This window comes from Strix uralensis, chromosome 33 (genome assembly GCF_047716275.1).
Source record: "Strix uralensis isolate ZFMK-TIS-50842 chromosome 33, bStrUra1, whole genome shotgun sequence".
Lineage (NCBI taxonomy): Eukaryota > Metazoa > Chordata > Aves > Strigiformes > Strigidae > Strix > Strix uralensis.
In genome coordinates, this window is record NC_134004.1 from 2,665,864 (window position 1) to 2,686,710 (window position 20,847).

General features: G+C 60.0%; 1 protein-coding gene across 1 annotated transcript; it reads right to left on the reverse strand.

Annotated features, from left to right (window-relative positions):
• FIGNL2 (fidgetin like 2) lies at positions 1 to 16,660 on the reverse strand. Its single transcript, XM_074853918.1, has 2 exons — positions 16,524 to 16,660; positions 1 to 2,213 (listed from the first exon to the last, which is right to left on the reverse strand). The coding sequence occupies exon 2, from the start codon at positions 2,200 to 2,202 to the stop codon at positions 1 to 3; it is 2,202 nt and encodes a 733-aa protein (XP_074710019.1). The 5' UTR covers positions 2,203 to 2,213; positions 16,524 to 16,660.
• Between the last annotated feature and the right edge of the window lie 4,187 nt (positions 16,661 to 20,847).

Here is a 20,847-nt window from a genome sequence, read left to right on the forward strand (position 1 = left end):
TCAGTGCCGGGTGCCGTAGAGTTTGTCCCACTCCAGGAACAAGTCCAGCTCCTTCTGGGAGGCGGCAGGGCGGACCTTGCAGAAGGCCTTCTCGAAGTCCTGGTAGGAGGTGGGTTGGATCTGGGCCGGCAAGCCGTGCAGCGTGGTGGCCCCGGCGTGCTGGCAGAGCTGGACCAGCTCGCTGCCCGAGAAGCTCTCGGTGTGCTGCACCAGGGAGGCCATCTCCCGCTCGCTCAGGCAGGAGCTCTGCTGAGCCAGGGCGTGGTGGAGGATCTGCCGCCGGGCCATGCTGTCTGGCGGGGAGATGTAGAACCGCTTGGCGAAGCGCCGGTGGGAAGCTTCGTCCATGCTGCCGGGCCGGGAGGTGGTCCCGATGATGACCACGTTCTGCTCGGATGAGGTAGCCACGTTGTCCAGGTAGGAGAGGAGCTGGGACTTGAGCTTGCTCACCTGGCTGCCGTCCTCGCCAGCCCGGGCCACCAGCAAGGACTCGGCCTCAGTGATGAGCACCACGGCGGGCTGCCGGCAGCTGGCCACGAAGAAGACAGTCTGCAGGATCTTCTCGGCTTCGGCTTTCCAGGTGGAGAGCAGGGTCGTCCCACTGAGCTTCAGCAAGGTGGAGCCCAGCTGGGTGGAGATGCACCGGCTCAGCAGGGTCTTCCCCGTGCCGCGGGGACCGAAGAGGAGGATGGTCCGGGGCGGCCGGTTCGCCCCGGTGTAGGCGCCGGGACGCAGGATGGGCCAGACCAGCTCCTCCTCGATGGTGGCCTTGACGGAGACCTGCCCGGCGACGTCCGTCCACTGCACGGGCGGCCCCCGCTCCACGATCTTGGTGTTCACCAGCTCCAAGACCAGGGGGTCAACGTTCTTGGGTTGCTCCTCCACCGGCGGGCTGCCGAAGACCGGCGCTTTGGGGGGCAGCCGCAGAGGGAAGGGGGGTCCCGGCTCAGCCGCCCGCTCCCCGTTGGCGAGGGGGGGGCTGAACTTCTCAAAGGGCTCCGCTGGCCGCAGCGGAGCATCCCCGGCACCGTAGGGTGGTGAGACCATACTCTTCATCGGCTGCCCGCCGTACTTGCCCGCGTGCTCCTCGGCGTTCCCGGCTCCCGCCGGCCGCTTCCCAGGCTTGAAGGCCACCTGGGGGGACTCGGCGCTGCCGCCGAAGCCATTGCCCCGGCACTCGCCGTTGTCCGACATGGGGTAGGGGGACTTTGGCTGCTCGTAGCTGTATTTTCTGTACCTGCCCTCCCCCTCGTCCTCCCCGCCGGAGATGTCGAAAGCCTTCCTCTTCAGGGCGCCCGCCGCCTCGGTGCCGAGGGGCGGCACGGCCAGGGGGGCCAAGCCGGCACCTTGGTAGCCATAACCGGGGACTCCGGGTGGGCGGGTGGCGGGCGGCGGGGCCGGGATGGGGGTGGGCGCCGCGATGCCGGAGGGCAGGTAGGACGCGGAGGGATGGGGAGGGTGGATGGTCCCGTAGCCCGGCTGCGGCGGGTAGCTGCCGGCGGCGTAGTTGTACATGGGGCCGGAGGAGCCGTAGCCCGGCACCAGGGCGGGCGAGGGGTGCGGGGGCTGCAGGAGCCCCGAGCCATGGAGGGCAGGGGGGTGCGGGGGGGGGAGCGCTGCCGTGGGCTGGGTGCAGTAGCCAGAGGGCAAGTAGGTGCCACCATAGCCTGAGGGGTACTCCTGAGATGACCCGAGCCCGCTGGAGCCAGCGGCGGCTCCTCCGCAGGAGTTCCCGGGGTACATGGGATCAGCGAGGTTGGCGGACACCACGGGGGAGCCCCCGAGCCCGATGGCCCCGCCGGTGGGGGGGACGGCGGGTGGCACCACCCCCTTGGCGCTGGGGAGGCCATCGTGGAGGGGGGTCAGGGGGTAGGCGCCATCAGAGCCGTGGGCCACCGGCCAGCTCTCCCCATCCCCCTTCTGCCCGTTAACCGGCCCAAAGGCTCCATCCCCGTAGCCGCTCAGCGCCGGGCGCTCGTAGGGCGCGTCCAGCACCCCCGAGTACTTCTCGGCGTACCTCTTGAGGAGGTTGGAGGCGGTGAGCGCCGAGATGTCGTCGTTGGCCCAGGCGTAGTTGAAGCGCTGGCGGGTGCTGGGGTAGAGCTCGGACTTGTGGGCTGGCGAGGAGGTGGTGGAGGAGACGTCGAGGTGCTGCTCCGGCCACTGGTTCAGGGACTGGGCATGCTCTGGTGACCAGTGCATCTTCGACAGACCTGGGGGGGACAGGACAGCGTGGGGTGAGAGCAGCGCAACGGACACAAGCACCTCTCCACACTGAAAATCTCCAAAAACCACCCTGCTGCCCACGTTGCGCCTCCCGACTGCGAGCGCGTGCTCTCCATTACGCTCACGCTCTAAATTTTCCACACAAAAACCCCCTTGACCACCACCGGTGCAAATATCCCCCCGAGCAGCAACCACCAGCTCAGGTTTTGCTGGTCACGTCGTCCAACAGAATAAACTATTCAGGTTCTCAAAGCACGGCAAGCCCGGGCGACGCAAACGGCGCATCCCCCAGCGCCGCCGGCAGCGCCACGGTGCCAAGCGCCGGCACACGGAGCCGGAGCACGACCCTGCCCTGAGATGCCTTGGCCGGTGTCCCTTCACCCCCCCGGCATCGGTGCGGGTACCATGGGCTGTGCTTGGCCCCACCAGAACAATTTCTCCAGCAAAGGGGATGACAGAAACACCACGGCTGCGCCCTGACCCCGCCCCTGCACCGGGGCTGCAACGGCAGCGGGTGGGAAACATAACCTGGGGGGGCTCTGCCGGGGGTCCCCGCTCGCCCCACTGCGTCACCATCCCCCCCCATCTCCCCGTCACCCCACATCTCCCCAGGATGCCGAGGTCAGTGTCACCCTCTCTTGCTCCAGCCCCCAAACAGCGGGTGGCCCCCGAGCGCCCGCAGAGGGAGGTGGCAGCGTCCCCCATCACCAGCCCCGGTGCGGGTCCCCCCCGTCCCCCCCCCACCCTTCTGCCCAGCGCCTCGGGGGACGGCTAAAGTAGGAGCCGGGAGGGGACCTCGTGCACCGTTCCCCCGCCTCGCTCAGCCTTTAAGCCACTTTGTGACCGCAGCACAATTAGATTACTTAATGCTTTAATTGACTTATATGGCATTTGTACTTCCACTTTGGATATCAAACTTACACAAGAGGATTTAAATGGCGGCTTTGCGTGGCTTTATCCGGCATCCTCCCTGCATTTACTGGCCATTATTAAAGTGCTCCTGATAGATAACCGCTCAGACAGAGCTGGCCACGACAGCCTGCGGGAAAGGGCCCTTTTTAACGAACACAAAGGAGGACGCTGCCCAATAAACCTGCGCTCCGGCAGATTTTCCCTGAGCCGCACGCGGGGTCTGGCTGGGCACAGAGGGATGGAGGGGCCCTTCCCTCTGCCTGCGAGCAAAAGGCACCGAGAAGCGATTAAAGGAAAAAAAATGAGGGTTTGGATGAGTCCATGAGGAATAAAGACATTTTTTAAATTTTGTTTTGGTTTTGTTTTGAAGGAGGAGCTAAAGCACCGGCAGTTTCCATCCTCGCCCGGAGCGCTGTGCGGTGCTGCATGGTGTGATGCGGGTGCGGACCGCAGCTGCTTCTGGCCCCTAAAAAATACAGTTGGCAAATGCCCAGGGCTCAGGGCAGGAGGAAAAGGGCTTGGGAGGTGGGCGGTTGCTCCAGCACCCGCCACGGCACAGGGCATGGCAGGAACGAGGTGCCACCACCACGACCAGCAAATCCCGGTGGCGTTTCCCGGCTGTTTCTTAAGCCGAGGAGCAGCCGCCCTCACCCTCCCCGCTCCCGGAGGCCCGGCAGCCCCCAGCCCAAGCAACTCTGTGTCCATCTTCTCCTGCGATACGGCACCAGGAGCTGCATTTCCGAGGACAACACACCCCGGGGACAGGCCCAAACCCTGCACGACGACGGTTGCTCCTCCAAGGAGCTTTTCCCCAGAGCTGGGATCGATACCAACGCCTGAACCCCACCACCTAAAAACTGGTGTCTACAGACGAGCCCGGTGATGGGAGCTGCTTTTCTAAGAGTCTGCACGAGGGTGGCCAACGCCGGAGCCCACCAGCACGACGTGGGCCCCCCCAGCCCCATCCCCGGGTCCCGTGCCGAAGGGCGAAGTCGCTGCGAGACGAGGGGCTGGGGGGTGCAGGGGCACAGCTCTGCACCAGCGCTGCTGCCACCAAAGCGAACGCAAAAGGACCGAGAAGCAAATCCGCCTCCATCCGACCTCTTTAAAGACGAGATACGTTTGGGAGAAGAAAAGCCAAAACCCCCGGAAAGCCGGGTCGCACCCGGGAAAACCAGGGGGAGGGGGAGGGCCGGCGGGCAGGGAGAAGTTGTCAGGGGTTTGAAATGGGACGTGAATGAGGCGGCGGAGCGGGACAGATGTTTCAATGCTCCCCTTGGCAGTGTGAGAAAATTACTGTCCAGTGACCAAATGGCCGGGCCGGTTCCCACCCTCGCTGCTGCCCATTATCCCCAGTGCAAGACAAAGGCGGGCAGGGGGGGCTGGGCAGGGGAGAATCCTATTGTTCCCGCCTGCCCTAATTATGGAAATCTTGTTAATCTATTCAGCAGCGACTCTGAACTGGGCTTTTGTTCGGGGGCTTTTTAGCGGGGCGCACCGCCGAGGGTGTCCAACGGCTCGGCCTTGGGGATGGGGTGCGCTCCCTCCCGCCGCCCCCTCCCTGCCCCGGGGAAAAGCTCTGGCCGGGGGATTTCAGGCGCAGCCACGAGGCCGCGGGGACGCGGGGCTGCCCCGAGCAGCATCCCGGCGCGGGTCGCCTTTGTTGGAGCACAGATACTTCATCCACAGCCCTCGTACGCTGAGCACACCGCGTACGCACACACGCCTGTGCGTGTATTTTATACGCCCGTGTCCCAGCCCCAGGTACACGCGCCCTTCGCTAATGCTGCTGAGTAAAAACTCGCGGCAAAACCTACGTGGGAGAATACGGAGACAACCCGCAGGCAGCATCTGCGGATGGCTGCAGCGACCCAGCATCCCTGGGGGGATCGGGACAGGGTTCGAATAGATTTGGAGGGTAAAGGAGAGGGAACACGCAAGAGCAAACACGTTCAAGCTGAGGATGTGCTAAAGCCGGGGTTTAAATCCAGCCAAACTCCCCCGAGCACCCCGGGAAGAGGGACTGGCCCCGCAGGAGGTGACCCCAGAGGGAGCGAGCTGCAGCCCGGCCGGGAAGCGCTGGATGTGCCTCGACGTCCCCTCGGACATCCCAGCCCCGGGACGGAGCCGCCGCTGCCAAACTTCAGCTCCAGGTGCAGGGAAGAGCTGAGGAGCCGCTGCTGCGACGCTTCGCTCGTACCACCGCTGTCTGCCTGGTTTAAACGTCGACGGCTCCTTCAGCAGAGCTGCCAGCTTGGAGGATTTATGCCTTTTTCAAAAGATGTCGAGCAGCCGCCTGAGTTCCCAGGTTTTTAATTCTCTGACGTGCAAACTTTGAGCCCGGAGGGAGCAAATCCAGGTGCTGGGGGAGCCCCGTTTTGCAGCCCAGCCTTCACCCCACGTCGGGGGTGTTGTGCGTGAGGGATCTTCTGTGCTGGGATTTGTACCAGCACCTGAAGGTGGGTCCAGACAAGAGCCTGGCCCAAGCCCCCACAGCAGGAAGGAGCCTCGCGCCGACGCGGCTCCTGCACCGGCAGCTTTGCCGCTGCAGCTGGATTCGCAGCACTGAGACGTTTTTGCACCACGCAGAGATGCTGCAGGTCTTGCAGCAGCCGCAGCGACGTCTTCAAGGATAAAGCTGGGAAAAAAATGCAGGGGGAGAGAACAGACTTTCCCAAGTCTGCCCAGTGAACGGGAGGCAGGGGAAGGACTTTTTCTTTTTTTAAATGAGGCATTTCCTGACGATCTTTTCAGCTTCTGCTTGCCAGGAGCTCATCCTGGCTGGGGTTCATCCCCGCTCCTAAGAGCAGCGTAGGCAAAGTGCAATGGCATTACCACGAGTCAAATCACAGCTATAAATCTGAATTATAACCCATGCAGATACTCCATTTACACTCACTGTGGACTTGAGGCTGTGGCAATGTTTCAGAAATGCTTTAGCGTTAATGCTGCAGATTACAGCAACATTTCTGCATGTTGATACAGACATTCAAGCTCGATACCGCTTATCTCTAGTGAACCCCTACATGGCGGGTCCAGAAGAGGCAAAACAGCCCGGCAGCGATTTACGCTGGGGTAGAGCTGGTCCCAAAGCCGGGACCAGGACAAGGAGAGCACAAAGCCAGACTCAGACCCAAGGGCAATACCTGGCAGCATTTGCAAAGGGTGAGACCTTTCACCCCGCCCCAGCCCTCCCCTGCAGACCGAGGCCGCGCAAGCAATTTCTTGGCACATTGCCGGCGCACAAACATCGAGTTTTCCAAGGCAAATTTGGGTTGTTTGGCCAATCCATCGGGGAGCTGCATTTCTTTGTCCGCCACATTCCCCGTCCCCTCCTAACCGGTGCCGACAAAGCGAAGGATGGTATTGCAATCAGAGCAGGGTCAATGTACATATGTTAAAAGGATTTAGGCTAAGTCCCACCGTGCCCTCTCCCCACCCCCAGCAGAAACAGCCTCCACCCCGGCCAGCGCGAGCCGAAGGCTCCAGCGTCCGCTCTGTCCACTCATATATCAAGTGCAGAGCAGCTGGACACCAGCACGGACCGGGAGTGACCAACGGGCCATCGCCCATCTGTGCTGCTCCAGCACCCAGCCAGCAAATGAAAAATTAATATGGATCCGCTCAGCCTGGCAGCAGCTGAGCATCCCCCATCTGTCACGGCGAGAGGAGACACTCTCAGCTAAATGTCACCGGGAGGAAACTGTACACGGCGCATGGCCTGGGAATCCCCAGATCAAGGGGATACGGCAATAAAATCCAGATATTATTAATAACGAGCTGATGCAATTAGTGGATTTGAGGAATTTTGCTCCACTGTTCAATAGAAGATGGATTGGAGAAAAAGAAGCAATAAAAGGGACCTTAAAAAAAGTGAAAACAAAAAAAAACCAGCCTCTTTCTTGCTATTTATATTTCTCTTAACGTGACTTGTCCCCAGGTCTCAGGGACCACTCAGGCCTGCTGAGACCTGGGCTCCAGCCTTGCACCCACCCCCAGGACAAAACCGCTGAACCGTTTGGGTCTAGAAACCACTGAAAGGTGGGACCCCCCCAGCCCTCCCCACTCCTGCCACTCCACCAGCACGCTGCCTCCAGTGCTTCAGACAGGAACGTTAATCCCAAAACATTAATTATCGCATTAATCCATCACTGTCTTGCCCACTGCCTGCCACGGGCGTGCTTCAGCACGTGCAGAACGTGGCTCCCTCCAAGAGCATTCCCACTCCCGGCCACGCTGATGCTGTTGCTTCTCCTCCAGCGTCTCTCCTGCCCTGAACCCCCTCGCACGCTGTCAGACGTTCCTCGGGGCGACATTCCAGCTGTGATCTCCACCAGAATGCTGCTTGAAGGCCGGTTCTCAGGTGGGAAGGAGGTTTTTAGCAAGAGCATCACTGAGCATTCAGGTCATCGAAGTCCACCGCCCCTCAAGGTCAACTCAGGTGCAGGAGAAACCTCAGTGTTTCGCAGAGGAGGGTGCTCGGCCCACGGGTGCTGCTCAGATCCCTGTCTAGACTGAAGCCTGTCACCGAAATTTCATTCCTTGACGCCAGACGAGCTCCCCGGGGCCTGGGGTTGGACCCAGCCCATTTTCGGAGGATTACATTAGAGAGGAAAATCCATTTCTAATCAGCAGAACCATTTCCCCAAACAGACGTGGCCTCATAAAAAGGTCGGGAGGTCAAACGGACCCCATTTGCATGCAATCTGCATAACGGACTCCATTTGCATGCAATCTGCATAACAAGGGCCAAGGCCGCCAGGGTGCTGAGCGAACCCCGAAGCTCCCGGTGCCACCACCCAGCCCCACCCGCGACCCGCGGCGAGGCGAGGATGTCGCGTCTCCCATCCGGGGCTGGCAGGGACGTGCCCACGGCCGTCTCCTCCTCCAACCCACCTGGAAACCCGCCACAAGAAACCACCTGCGGAGGCTCCGGCCGTGCGGCCGCATATTCACACGGTCTGTAGGGGGATGTTGAGGAATAGTTTGAAGGCATCTTTCTACCACCTCCATCTCCTCCCACAGAAGCCACTCGGCAAAGGACGCCCTGTCAGCAAACGGAGGGGAGCTGCTCTGACAAACTTCTCGTCCTCCTCGCTCCATTCAAAACCACTTGTTGAAACCCTCCAGGACTCACCGCACCCCCCTGAGAGCGACCGTCTGGCCCCACCTGAACCCGCAGAAGGAGGATCTGGGGGGGGCCTTGCTCATCTGATGGCCCCTGCCAGACCCCAGCCAGTGGCCGGGCGACCCGCGGTGGGATGGCGGGGAGGGGGGGGGAATGCCTGGAGGACGCAGCCTCTGGGATCTGCGCCACAGCGGCGTGAGGAGACGCAGAGGCAAAGCGTTACGGGCCCGGACACGGGACCCTGGGGAGCCCTGCTCTGATCCACACCCCCTGTGGGTGGGGGCTCTGCGAACCCCGATACACACAGAAACCCCAGAAGACCGAAAACAATTTTAAATTACATTTTTCCAAGAAGAAAGCGTTGCCATTACGTTTCATCTTCCCGCAGGCACTTGGATGAGGGTCATTAAATGCAAGAGATGCTCTGAGGCTCGGGAAGGGGCCCAGGGACTGGGCACCCCCCACCCCTGCCCAAGCCCTCCCCTCCCAGGGTGTTTTTCCCGATGAAGCTCCAATAACGAGCTCCCCCGGGGGCAAAAGCCAAGGCAGGAGCCACCAGCCCCTGGTCTATCTTCTCCAATATCTGGCCTTGGGCCAGGGTCAGCGCCGGGGGCTGCGGCGGACGCGGGAACCAGGCTGCAGCAGGGAGATAATTTGCCCCGTGCACTGGAGCCTGTCCGCAGCGGCAGCAGCAACGCTCCAGCTCATCTCCTCCACGGAACGAATCAATCTTAATTAACTCTAATTCTGGGGAGCCTCCCAGCCCTATCCAGCACCGCACAACACGGTTGTATTTTCCGCCTCGGTGCCCTGCCGGGCAGCGCGCTCCGCGGGGAATTGAGCAAAAACTCCTCTTTTCCATCATTTCTGCAGCTCCTTTCTCACAGCCCCTGTGTGTTCCCGACACGCAGCCCGCGGGATGACGGGCCCCGTCCCCAGCCCCTCTGGACCATCGTCCCTGCCCTCGGCACCCGCAGCCCCGCCGGAGCTGGGCTGGGGGAGGCCTCTCTCGGTGGCTTTTGTTTTCACAAGCCTTTTGACTCGCGGATTCTTTTTTAAACACCGCCTCAGCAGCCTGAAAAGCCGAGCTCCCTCCTGCACTCCATTCACTAATGGATTTTCCAGAAGTTCCCTTTTTTTGGCTTCTTTCTTTGCTGACACTGCTGCCCCCATCCAGGCCCGAGGCTGCGGCTCCCCTCTGCCGTACGCCTGCGCTTGCACGGATGGACGGACAGACGGACTCTGACTTTGGGGACCCGAGCAGCCGCCCCTATGGCTCCCACCTTCTGCGCCCTGGGAGCTTGCACCGATACGTGGCTATTATAATCCAGTTATAATTATTTTTATATATAGCACAGGGTGCCAATGGGTCAACGTGCCACTCCAGGGTTGTTGCTCAAAAAAAAAAAAAAGGTTGAAGAATAAAAAGGTGGGAATTCAGTCCAAAAAGGGAAGTTCCCAGGGGCAACGGGTCCAGAATAAACCCAATGGCTGAAAGCTCGCTCCGACCGCAAGCTCCCGATGCTGCTCCACGCCGGGGAGGTGCTTCACCCCCAGCCCCACGCAGCACCCTCGGGTCTCGCCGGGAAATCAGGGAGAAGTTTGGTGCCGGGCTGGCTCTGCGCAGCCCGTGAGAGCCTATCGATCGGGGCAGCACCGCTCCTGTCTCCTAGAGCTACTCCTACGGCAGAAATAATTCATTTTCTTCTCTTTTCAGCAGCCACTCATTAAAAAGTAATCACCTTGTAGGAGGAGGGTATGATCAGCCCAAGGTCAGAGCCGTAATGACGTTAGTTCTGGAGCGCATACCTGGCTCGCGCTGAACGGCGGCCACGCTGTGACCCCCACGACAGAACCGGCAGCTTCGGCCTCACGGCTGGGCCCTGCCCCGCTGCTCGGGTCGGTGGCGATTAGGATGCGAACAGAAATATCTTTCTATTAGCAGATATTCACTCTGTGAACACTGGACGCCAGCGCCCGTGGCCGAGCACCCAGGTCGCACTGCACAGATGTTGCTCTCACCGACCCCAAGCATCTGCAGCACCCAAGGTGGAAAATAGGAACCACGCTTCAAAAGGCATCTTTTAAATCTCATTATTTGGTGGCATCACCAATAAATCTCCAAATCTCCAGCTCCCGATTTATTTTGATGCTGTTGGTGCTTCAGTGCAGCTGCTAAAACCTGTTTTTCCAAGAAGCGGCAAAGCGTGAAGAAGTGTCACCGTGTCCCCCTCAGCGGCACAGGCAGCACCTCGGCGTGCTCTCAGGTTGCCAAAAACCCATCCTGGGCACAACGTCCTGCCCATCGCCGTTACCGACCCACCCGGGGGATTGGGCTGCAGCCCCAGGGCTTCCCAGGAGGGCGAGTGCGGGCTCAGAGCCATCGGCCCATCCCTGCAGCACAGCCGAGGGCTGCCGGGTCCGGCCAAGCCCAACCTGCTCGTGGCACGTCGGCATTTCAGCAGATTTATGTTTGCAACACATGGCCCAATTCAGCGTTTGGGAGGAGGAGGAGGAGGAGGAGGAGGAGGAGGAGGAGGGGGAGGAGATGCTCTGGGAACCGGCGGGAGCGCAGCGCTGGGACAGGGACGTCGCAGGGGGGTCGGGAGGCAGGACGGCGCCAGTCCCAGGGATTTGGCAATTCCAGATCCAGCTACAGCGACGCCAGAAGGGGTAAGAAAACCCCAGTTACACCCACAGCGGGGACGCTGCCGCAGGGTGCTGCCAGCTCACCGTGCGGGGCTGGGCCAGCGAGGGAGCTCGGTGTCCCCCCAATGACACCCAGTGCCGGGCACGTGGGACACCCCGAGCGGGGCGACCGGCCCCCCCTCGGCGGGACGCACAGGACAAGCCCTTCAAAACACACTCAACCTCTCTAACCTCCCGTGCGCAGCACAGCCTCGCAGCACGTCACCCCTGGCCTTTAATTACACATTTCTGCAGCCATTAGTCCTCTCACCATCAATTACACCCACATTATCCCGCTCCGGGAGGCAGCAGGACGCAGGGAGCAGAGTCAAGTGCTTTGGAGACTCTTTCCAAAGGAAAGAAACAGCCTCCGACGGGAACGTCGCTTCGGCGCGGCAGAGCTGAGGCAGCAGACAAAGCAGCCGGTCCCGCTGCTCTCAGAGGCCTCAAGCAACACCGAGAAAGATTAATCACAGGGAGAGGACCCGGGCTCCAGCGTCCCCTGATGCCACGAGTCCCCTCCAGCTCGGTGCTGCCGCTGCACCTCTCCTCTATTTACACAGCAAATTCTTTGTGAGGAGCAGGCTCCTCTTCTGAGTGCGGCCGGGGCAGGGAGAGGGGTACTTATTCAGCTATTATTCAGCTTTTTTTTTGTAGGCAAGACAAGTGTGGGTTAAAGTGCAATTTGTCTTGACATTAGTTTTCACTTTCTTGGGGGAAAAAGAAAAAAAAAGTAGTGGCTCTTCTATCTTTTGAGGGAAAACACTCGCCTGGGTACCACACCTCCGCCAGCTGAGCATCCCACCCGGGAACGCACCCCCGTATCCCACCCTGGAGCACACCCCAGCATCCCCCCTGGGAATGTCACCCCACATCCCACCCGGGAGTGTAACCCCACATCCCACCCGGGAACATAACTCCACATCCCACCCAGGAATGTCACCCCACATCCCACCCAGGAATGTCACCCCACATCCCACCCGGGAGTGTAACCCCACATCCCACTCAGGAATGTCACCCCACATCCCACCCGGGAATGTCACCCCACATCCCACCCAGGAACGTAACTCCACATCCCACCCTGGAGCATCCCACCCCAGCATCCTGGTCCAGGACGGAGGCCCCGAGCACCACCACAACACAGGCTGTGATGGCATCACTATCATTAAATAAACATGCCTGATTTTTCCGTGATTGGGTTGTCTGTCCTCGGGAGAAAGGAACCAGGAAGAAAACCTTTAATTTGCGTCCTCCCCTGCTCTCAACTATAAGTCAGCAGCATCGGCGAGGCCTTGGCTGGGTTTATTAGGGCCCCCATAAAGATCAGGGGTTGCTGATAAGCGACCCGAGGCATGCACCACTGCAGGAAAAATTGTGCTAGCGATCTGTACAATTTAACCAACATTAACTTCAGCTGATGACAGGCCACAAGGCCAGGAGAGAGATTTTACAACACCCTCGTTACACAGCAAAATAAACTTTGCTGTGGAGAACCGGTGCTGACTTTCAACTCTTGCTCCCATTAAGAGGAGACCCGAGCCCAGAGCTGCCGGGGCGCTGCCGACCCCAGGCCCGTCCGCAGCAGCAGCATCCTCTGCAGATTGAAACTGGGGTTCACAGAGCACAAAAAGCACCACGATCCTGCTCAGGGCTCAGCAGCGCGAGGGAGGAAAGCGGGGAGAGCCCTTCTCACCGCCCCGGAGCATGCGAGCAAGCCAAGCCCAAAGGAAAAACCAACAGGAAAATATACCAGAAGTAATCACGGCAACGAACTCGCGGCGGCAGGACCTTGCAAGGGGATAAACTGTTTTTCAGAACTGGGAATTGCCAGGGCTGGTGCTGGGAAGAACTGGTTTAGTCCCTGCTCAGCTGCTGATCCAGCAATGGGAATTTTCCTGCTTAACGCCAATGAAGTCTGGTTTAGTCCCAAGAGCTCCCTTCGATCGGGAGCTGGGTGCCACCGCCAGCACGTGTGTTCCCTGGTACAAGAGTGCCGACGCCTGATGACACACGTGAGTGACCGAGCACCACCAGCACCAGTTAGCACCAGTAGCACCAGTAGCACCAGCAGCAGCAGCACCAGGGACAAGCATTCTGGAGCCAAAGCCCCACAGCGCTGCTCACATGAGCATTAACCAGCACGCCCCTCCACGCCCCAAAAGGAAGAAAAACACCTTTATTTCCCTAAAAAGCCTCAAGAGAAGGACCTGCCCCACCAGCACCCGAGCTGGGGCGGAGGAAGGGAGCGCGCCGAGCAAACGCGATGTTCGGAGCCGCCAGCCTCAGGCCTTCCTGCACGCTGCAAAATTCCAGCTGACATTTGACCAGATGCGCCGGGATCTGCCCCGGGACGACAAAAGGAGCCTCCCGACAGCCCCTGTCAAACAGCAAAGCTCCGCTTCCAGCCATACAGAGCTCAAAAAATATAACTGAAAAGTGTTTACAACGGCATAAACACAAGGGTCAGCGTCGCGCAGGGGTCACTATCGCTTCTCTAGATGCATTAACGTCAGATGCCAGGAAATTCCCTTTAGGAATCCTCGCTCAAATCCGGTGCTCCCGCATCTGCTGCCGTAAACTGCGGATCGAGGGATCCCTCCTTCCCTACGCACAACCCGCCTCCTTCCAGCTGTAGGGACGAAAGCGGGGAGGTGCAGAAACCCCAAACCGTTAGAAAAGCAGAGGCAGAAGGGAAGAAAGGAGAATATTTGGCTGTTTGCAGAAAAATCTGGAGGTGGCACTTCCACCCTCAGGAATACCTCGACCAGGAGGATGCAAAAATAATTAATACGAATAAAGTCCACAGCGCGTGCAAACGCCGGTGAGACACGGCACGTGCTTCCAGACCCCTTCCAGGAATTTTTTTAATGACGCCAGAGGTGCCGTCGTTACGGAGGCGATGATGTGCCGTGCAGAATTGTTTTATTCCCTCTGATCCGATACGATACCAGCCTTGGAGGCGAATGCTCCGGAGGCTTTTGTGTTTACCTTTTCCGCGGGGGAAGGAGGAGGTGAATTAAGTGCCCTGATGGCCACTCCCTTGGCCTAAGGTTAGGCCCTCGCATCTGTATTTGGGCACCCAAAAATAACAGCCTTTTTTTTTTTTCCCCTTTTTCCCAGCAGCTACTGAAATCCCCTGGAGCGGAGGACGGACGCGGGGTGAGGGCTCACAACTTTCAGCGCCTCTACTCAGGTGCCGTGATACCGGTCTGGGAGCAGCCTGAAGGAGGGATTTGGGAAAACCACGGCCCCTGCTTCTATCAGTCTGTACAAACACGCAAAGCAGCGTCGGGATCGTCTCCTGGACATCGACCTCCTCCCCAAATAAAGGCAAACGGAGCCTCAGCTGCTCCGGGGAGAAGCCCGTTGCCGACCAGAGGCGTGAATCTACAAACGCAGACAGGCTGGTTTCTTCCACAACCGTGTTCCGTATTTCAGAGCATCCGGGGGAAGCCGCTTCGGAGATTTGTCAGCGTTTATTCCGTGTTTTAACTTGGGGGAATTAACTGTGACGGGACGCAAGAGGAGAGGTTGGGGGGGTTACAGACCGCGTCGAACCGGCACCAAACCCAAGATGCTGTTAAAGCCCCAACCCCGACCTCAGAAGGGAGAAAAAGGCCGGGGGAAAGGGAGGGAGGAGAAAACACCGGCTCCAGATAAGCAATTGTTAACATGATCCATATGGTACACAACTTGCCTTTCTGTTTAACCAAAATGATAATGGCAAAAGGGAAGAATGCGGCGGGGGCTCCGCGGGAGAACAAAGGCGGCGGCGAAACCCTTCCCCGCTCCAGAGAAAACGAATTGTGAGCGGGGAGAGCCCGCGGCTGCTCCTCCCCGGGCCGAGCCGCCCCGAAACCCACCCGGCTCGCTCCTTCTGCTCTGCAAAAGCTTTCCAGCTAGGACACGGGGCAGGGAGGGAAACTGCAGCTGTCAGCAAGAAAACAAAAAAAATATCCGACAAGTATTAACAGGGACGTTTTCATAATCAATAATAAACTTTAAATGGGAGCTGCGGCTCAGGACCAGCACTGATGTAAACACCGAGCCCACTCCTCTCAGATCTGGGATGAATTCAGCCCAGGGTGTTTATGTTATTGCAGGATCCCGCGGCTTTCCGAGGAACACAATACAGTACGTGCCATTCATTATCCCCGGCAGTCCCCCAAGAGAAAATGTCAACACACTTCTGCTAAAGAGAGCTAAAACAAATGTTTAATGTGATAAACAACTCCTGGGCCTCAGACCCCGCAGAAATGTTTAATTCAGAACCACCTCTAAGAACAAACAGGCGCCGGAGCCACACGCTGGCATCTCGGAACGACAAACCCGGCGCCCTGTCATCACCGGCCACGCGCCGGAGCAGCGACCCAGGCAGCTCCCGGCCGGCGGGGAGCGCGCTGGGAGGAAACCCGGGAAAAACCTCCGCGATTCCCACGCACGGAACCAGTAAATCAATTCCGAGCCGTTAGCATTGTGTTCACGCACCCTCCACGGAGAGCAGGCATTCAAATTAAACGCCGCGCGCGCCTGAGTTCTCTTACGGCTTCAATCCAGCTCATTCTCACCCCCGAAATCTGTTTGTCGCAAAAGCGGGACCCAGTTAACGATCACGTTCGTTTTTGTGATCCCAGAGTGAAACTAGGCACGATGTGAACCAGCGCACGGTGCCTCCAAAACCAGGAGGATTTCTGCTGGGAGACGCAGTATAAAGCTATTTGAAAACCTTTCTGGTTTTTTTTCCCCAAGTGTCTTTTGTCCCCCAAGTGGAAAAAGCTCATTTAGGGGAAAAAAAAAAAAAAAAAAAGGGACCTTTCAGGCAAAGCTCCTAATTAAAAATCTCCATCAGCTCCTCAACGCCACGACTGTTTTGAAGACGAGCGCTCCAGCGTGCGCTTGACGTGCGACAGCGGCCGAGGGGAGCGCGCATTGTTCCTGGGCGATGGATGGACAGACGGATGGACGGATGGATGAGCGGATGGAGGGATGGACGGACGGACGGACGGACGGGTGGGTGGGTGGGTGGGTGGCTGAACAGATGGGTGGATGGTGGCTTGGGTGGATGGTTGGATGGATGGATGGATGGATGGATGGATGGATGGATGGATGGATGGATGGATGGATGGACGGACGGACAGACGGATGGTCCCCCCCACTGTGTGCACCCCTCCAGGGAGCGGCGGGGGCCGGGCACCCCCGGGGCCGCCTGCTGCGCTCCCCCCCCGCGGCGGGCTCATGTCATGAGCACGTTTGCCCGGAGCTCCCCGCACCCTTTTTGGGGAAAGGAGGGAGGGGAAAGGCAAAGGCCAAGGCGGCGGGGGGGGGGGATGCCCCGTCCCCGGGGAGGGGTTGGGTTACCGGGAGCACCAGCCCCCCCCCCCCCCGCCCTCCACACACCTCCCCCCTCCGCTGTGCCCACCAGTTCCGCAATCCGCCTGCTTTCTCCCCAAAACCGGGGCTCGGCGGATACGGGCCGGGCGGGAGCCGCCTCCGCCGGGAGCGGGGTACCCGCGGCAGCGCGGGGGGGGCCGCCCCATCCCTACCCGCCCCCCCCCGGCCCCCCACTCACCTCCTCATGCCGGCGGGCCCTAGCGCAGCCCGGCAGCGGGCGGCCGAGCGGGGCCCCGCATCCTGCCGCTGCCCCCGGACAATGCGGGGCGGCCCGCGGGCGGCGGGGGCTGGGGCCGGCGCTGGGGCTGGGGCTGGGGCCGGGGCCGGGGCCGGGGTCCGGCCCCCACCCGCCGCCCACGGGCCCGCCCCCGCGGCGGGGCGGAGCGGAGCGGAGCTGGGGGGGGGCGGGAGGGGGCGGGGGCGGCCCCGCTGCGGGAGGGGGGCTGGGGCCCGGCCGGGATCCGCTCCGGCCCCGCTGCCCCCGGCCCCGGCCGGGCCCGCACAAAGGCAGAGCGGGGGTGCGGGCAGGGGAGACCCCGACCCCCTGCACCCCCGCGTGCCAGCAGCCCCGCATCCCAGTGCGCCCCGACCTCTGCATCCCAGCACCCACATACCCTGAGCTCCTGCACCCCCACATCCCGGTACCCCCGCATCCCCGCGCACCCCAACCTCCTGCACCCCCGCATCCCCGCGCACCCCAACCTCTGCACACCAACATCCCCGTATCCGTGCACCCCGACCCCCTGCACCCCCGCACCCCAGCACCCATGCGCCCTGACCTCCTGCACCCCCACATCCGAGTACTCCCACATCCCAACCCCCTGCACCCCAGCATCCCAGCCCCCATGCATTTCATCCTCCTGCAGCCCCACATCCCAGTACCCACACACCCTGACCCCCTGCACCCCAGTGCCCCAGCACCCACACACCCCAATCCCCTGCACCCCAGCGACCCAGCACCCATGTGCTCCGGCCCCTGGCACCCTCGCACCCCATCCCCCTGCACCCTGTACCCCTGCCCCCCTCTACACCAGCCTCCAATATCCCCGGCCCCCAGCCCCCAGCACCCTGACCCCTGCACCCCGGCTCCGGCCCTGCCCGTACCCCGAGGACCCAGCTGCAGCCGGGGGGGAGCCCTGGGCTGGGTCCTCAGCTGCGCTCGGAGGAATCCCGAATACCTGGAATACTTTCCTACTATTAGTTTACCGTGCAAAAATAAAACAGTTGCCCCAAGGATACTGTGTCAATGGGAGGTGCCCACAGGACAACCCCTTTATTAAGGCATTTTCCACCCCACCAAAAACTCTCTGGCCCCGCACGGTCTCTGCTCGGCCCGGGACCAGCTGGGCTGGGGCTGCGGGGGACGCTCTCCCTTCTCGGCGCCCAAAAATTCACCTTCTTGGGGTTGGTTTGCACCAAGAACACCCCGCAGCCGCCTCGCCTTCGCTCTCCGAACCCCCGCTTCGTTTTATTTAACCAGCTCAGGCTCTTCCCTGATGTAATCACATTACGGCATTATTTCCCTCACATGAATGTTGTGTCATATCCCTCAGGGATTATGACACATTTTTCTTTTCAGGAGCAGGCGAGCGTTGCCTGTTCTCGGGTGGGTCTTAGAGCTGCAGGCAGCCTTCACCTGCACCCACCCTGACCCCCCCACAGCTCAGCACCGAAACCCAAACGCTGTTTGTTTTAACCCGCCCGCGGTCCACGCACGGCAATAACCCCTTCTCTGGCTGGCCCAAGAAAAGGACAAATTAATCAGATTTTAAGTGGAGAACTGGGCAGCCCGGCTCAGGCAGAGCGCAGGGAAGGGATGGGATGGGGGAAGGAGGGGAGGATGAGGGGGCCGAGCCCCATCTTCCCATGGCAGTCATCCTCCCCCCAGCCCCGGGACGGGAGCGTTTCCAGCCACCGCTGGCTCAGGGCACAAAGTGGGACGTTTGCAGGGACGGTTCCAGAAAGGGCCTTGTCTCGGCCTGAGCGATTTGACGCAATTTCACTAATTGCTGTTCTCCCACAGACACCAACTCTGGCAGCTTGTCGGTCCTTCCCCGGCCGCCGCTTCCCAGCGTCACCCCATCTGTGAGCACGCTTTGCTCCCACCTTGAATTCTCTTAGTGCGGCTTATTTACATGCAAAAAAAATCCTCCAGCTGCAACAATGCACCATTGTGCTTTTTCATTTGGGTGCGACGAAGGAGAAGCCGTTATTTAACACGCGCGGAGCCCCGCTCAGCGCTGGGAGCGCGCGTGGACGTGGCACTTAAACACTGGAGGCTCAGTTCTTCTCCGGCTTGGCTTTGGGAGAGGGATTATGTGTCACAGTTTCCTGCAGAAGCCGCTCAGCGACCCGGGAGGGGCTTCCCACTCTTCCCATTTTGGTAGAAAACTGCCGTGTGTTGGAGGTTCCCATTTTATCTCCACCATTAAATTTTTTATCAGGGGAAAATGCCAAAAAACTGCCCCCCACCAGGGCCACCGCCCACCCCTGCACCCACCGTTGGTTTTTCCTGGAAACCCGGTGCTCCGGGAGGAACATCCAGGGCTTTTCTACATTCAACAGGAGAAGGAGTAAACTCAGCTTCTTGCTGTGTCCCGGAGGGGTGCCTGGACGAGTCCCTTATCTTCGCCCACCAGCGGAGGGAGCAGCCCAAATGACAGCACCAGGAATGAGTTTTTTGTGTGTGATTGCAGTAAGAGACCAAAAACCCGCCAACGTGTGAGCTCAACCGCAGCTGCCGGCCGCGCCGGGACCCGCAGCACGCGCCCGGTGCCCCGGGCTGGCAAGCGAGGGCAGCTCCGGCTGAGCCTCCCCGTCCCGGCTCTCTCGGGGCTTTACCATCCCAGTGTGGCACCCGACGATGCCCCGCGCGGGTCTGGGGAGCGGCTGCCGGGATGAAAACGCCACCTTCTCCCCCTCCCTGCCCAGATCTCGCCCGCATCCCCTCCCTGCGGCGCGGTGGGACGCTGCGGTGCTCACCCCAACCCTGGGGCACCGGGGAGCGCAGACCACGCGCTTCATTTCACCGTCGCCTTATCGTAGCGCCGAAAGGCTCCCGGAGACGAGTGCTGGGGTACAGGCACACGGCTCGGGGCCGGCACTCGGGGCTGGTGAGTGGCCGGAAGGTCGGAGCTGCCGTCACAGATGGACAGAGGTAGGGAGATGCCAAACAGGGCTGGATATTTGCCGACGGGATCAAGCTTGGATTGCTTGGGGCTATCTCACAGTACCCGGGATCCCGTGAAGATGCTGCTGAGAGGCAGCTTGTCAGGCTGATGCCAACCATCTCTGGGCCACGTCGGTTAATTCGGCCGCAGTCACCCATCAGCCTCCAGCCGCGGGTCCTTCAGGGCCGGGACTTTCCAGCATCTCAGGACCGTGACTTTGGCTTCTGCATCTGGGCGCTGCTGTCCTGAAAACAGTATCTAACGATGCTAATCCTAGCAAGCTATAAAATGAGCCTGACATTTACTGTGGTTCCGGTTTCACTAGGAATAAGCTGCCTTTTATTAAACTGGGAAGCCGGATTTCTAGCCCTGCTTGCAGAGTTCAAACTCACCTCATTAGCCAAGGAAACGCTGGATGGGAACTGCGGGGTCACGCAATTTATTTTCACTAATCACTCCCCATGATTCCTTTAAAAAATAAACTCCTAATCAAAAGTCCAAATTCGTTAATTATTTCTCTGTTTGATCAGCAATAGAAACCATCAGCAAAAATCCGTGCTGACACCTTCTTCTTAAAAACACTGGGGTTTCTCTTCTCCCACAGGGAAGCTGGCATTCCACAGCTCACATTAGGGTTTAACGACAAAATATGATAATCCGAGGGCTGCGGGTTTTGGCCATGTGATGCCTGATATTTTCTGCCGGTTCACGGAGGGGTGACATCTCCCTGCCTCGGCTTGCGCTTCCCTCGGCGGGAGCAGCTGTGCCGAGAGCAGGGCCGAGGCACTCCAAGTGCCCAACACCGAGCGAGAGGCGTTAATTGAAGAGGCCTCTAATTATTTAATGTCCCCGTTCCCTAGGGATTGGGAAGAGCTATAAATTCCCACTACAAAGGGTTTAAAATCTGGCCACGAATCGGTGAGAGGGTGAGCTGAAATGCTCGTGGCTCATCCCTGGGTGGTGGGTCGGGGTTTAGAGCCACTTTGGCTGGAAGGGAGATGCTGGAGATGTGACACTGGTCCAGGATCCGCCTCAACGCTCCGTTTCGGGGAGCAGCTCATTTCAGCTCTTCAAAACGAGCAGACTGACAGCTCACGACCTCGCGGCGCTGGCAGCAACGTGGTAGGCAGCCACATCCCTGTGAATCATCACATCGGGATGAAGAGCTCCAGGGAGACTTTGCCCCCGGCCCCGCTTCGCAGGCCGAGCGTTGCCCCGCGGTGCCGGAGCCTCTGCGCTGTGCTTGGGGCTGGGCTCTGCGTGAAAGCCGTGGGGACCCCTCTTCAGCAAAGGGGAGCCCTCGCCGGGATGGCTGGGAAACACGCTGCTGCT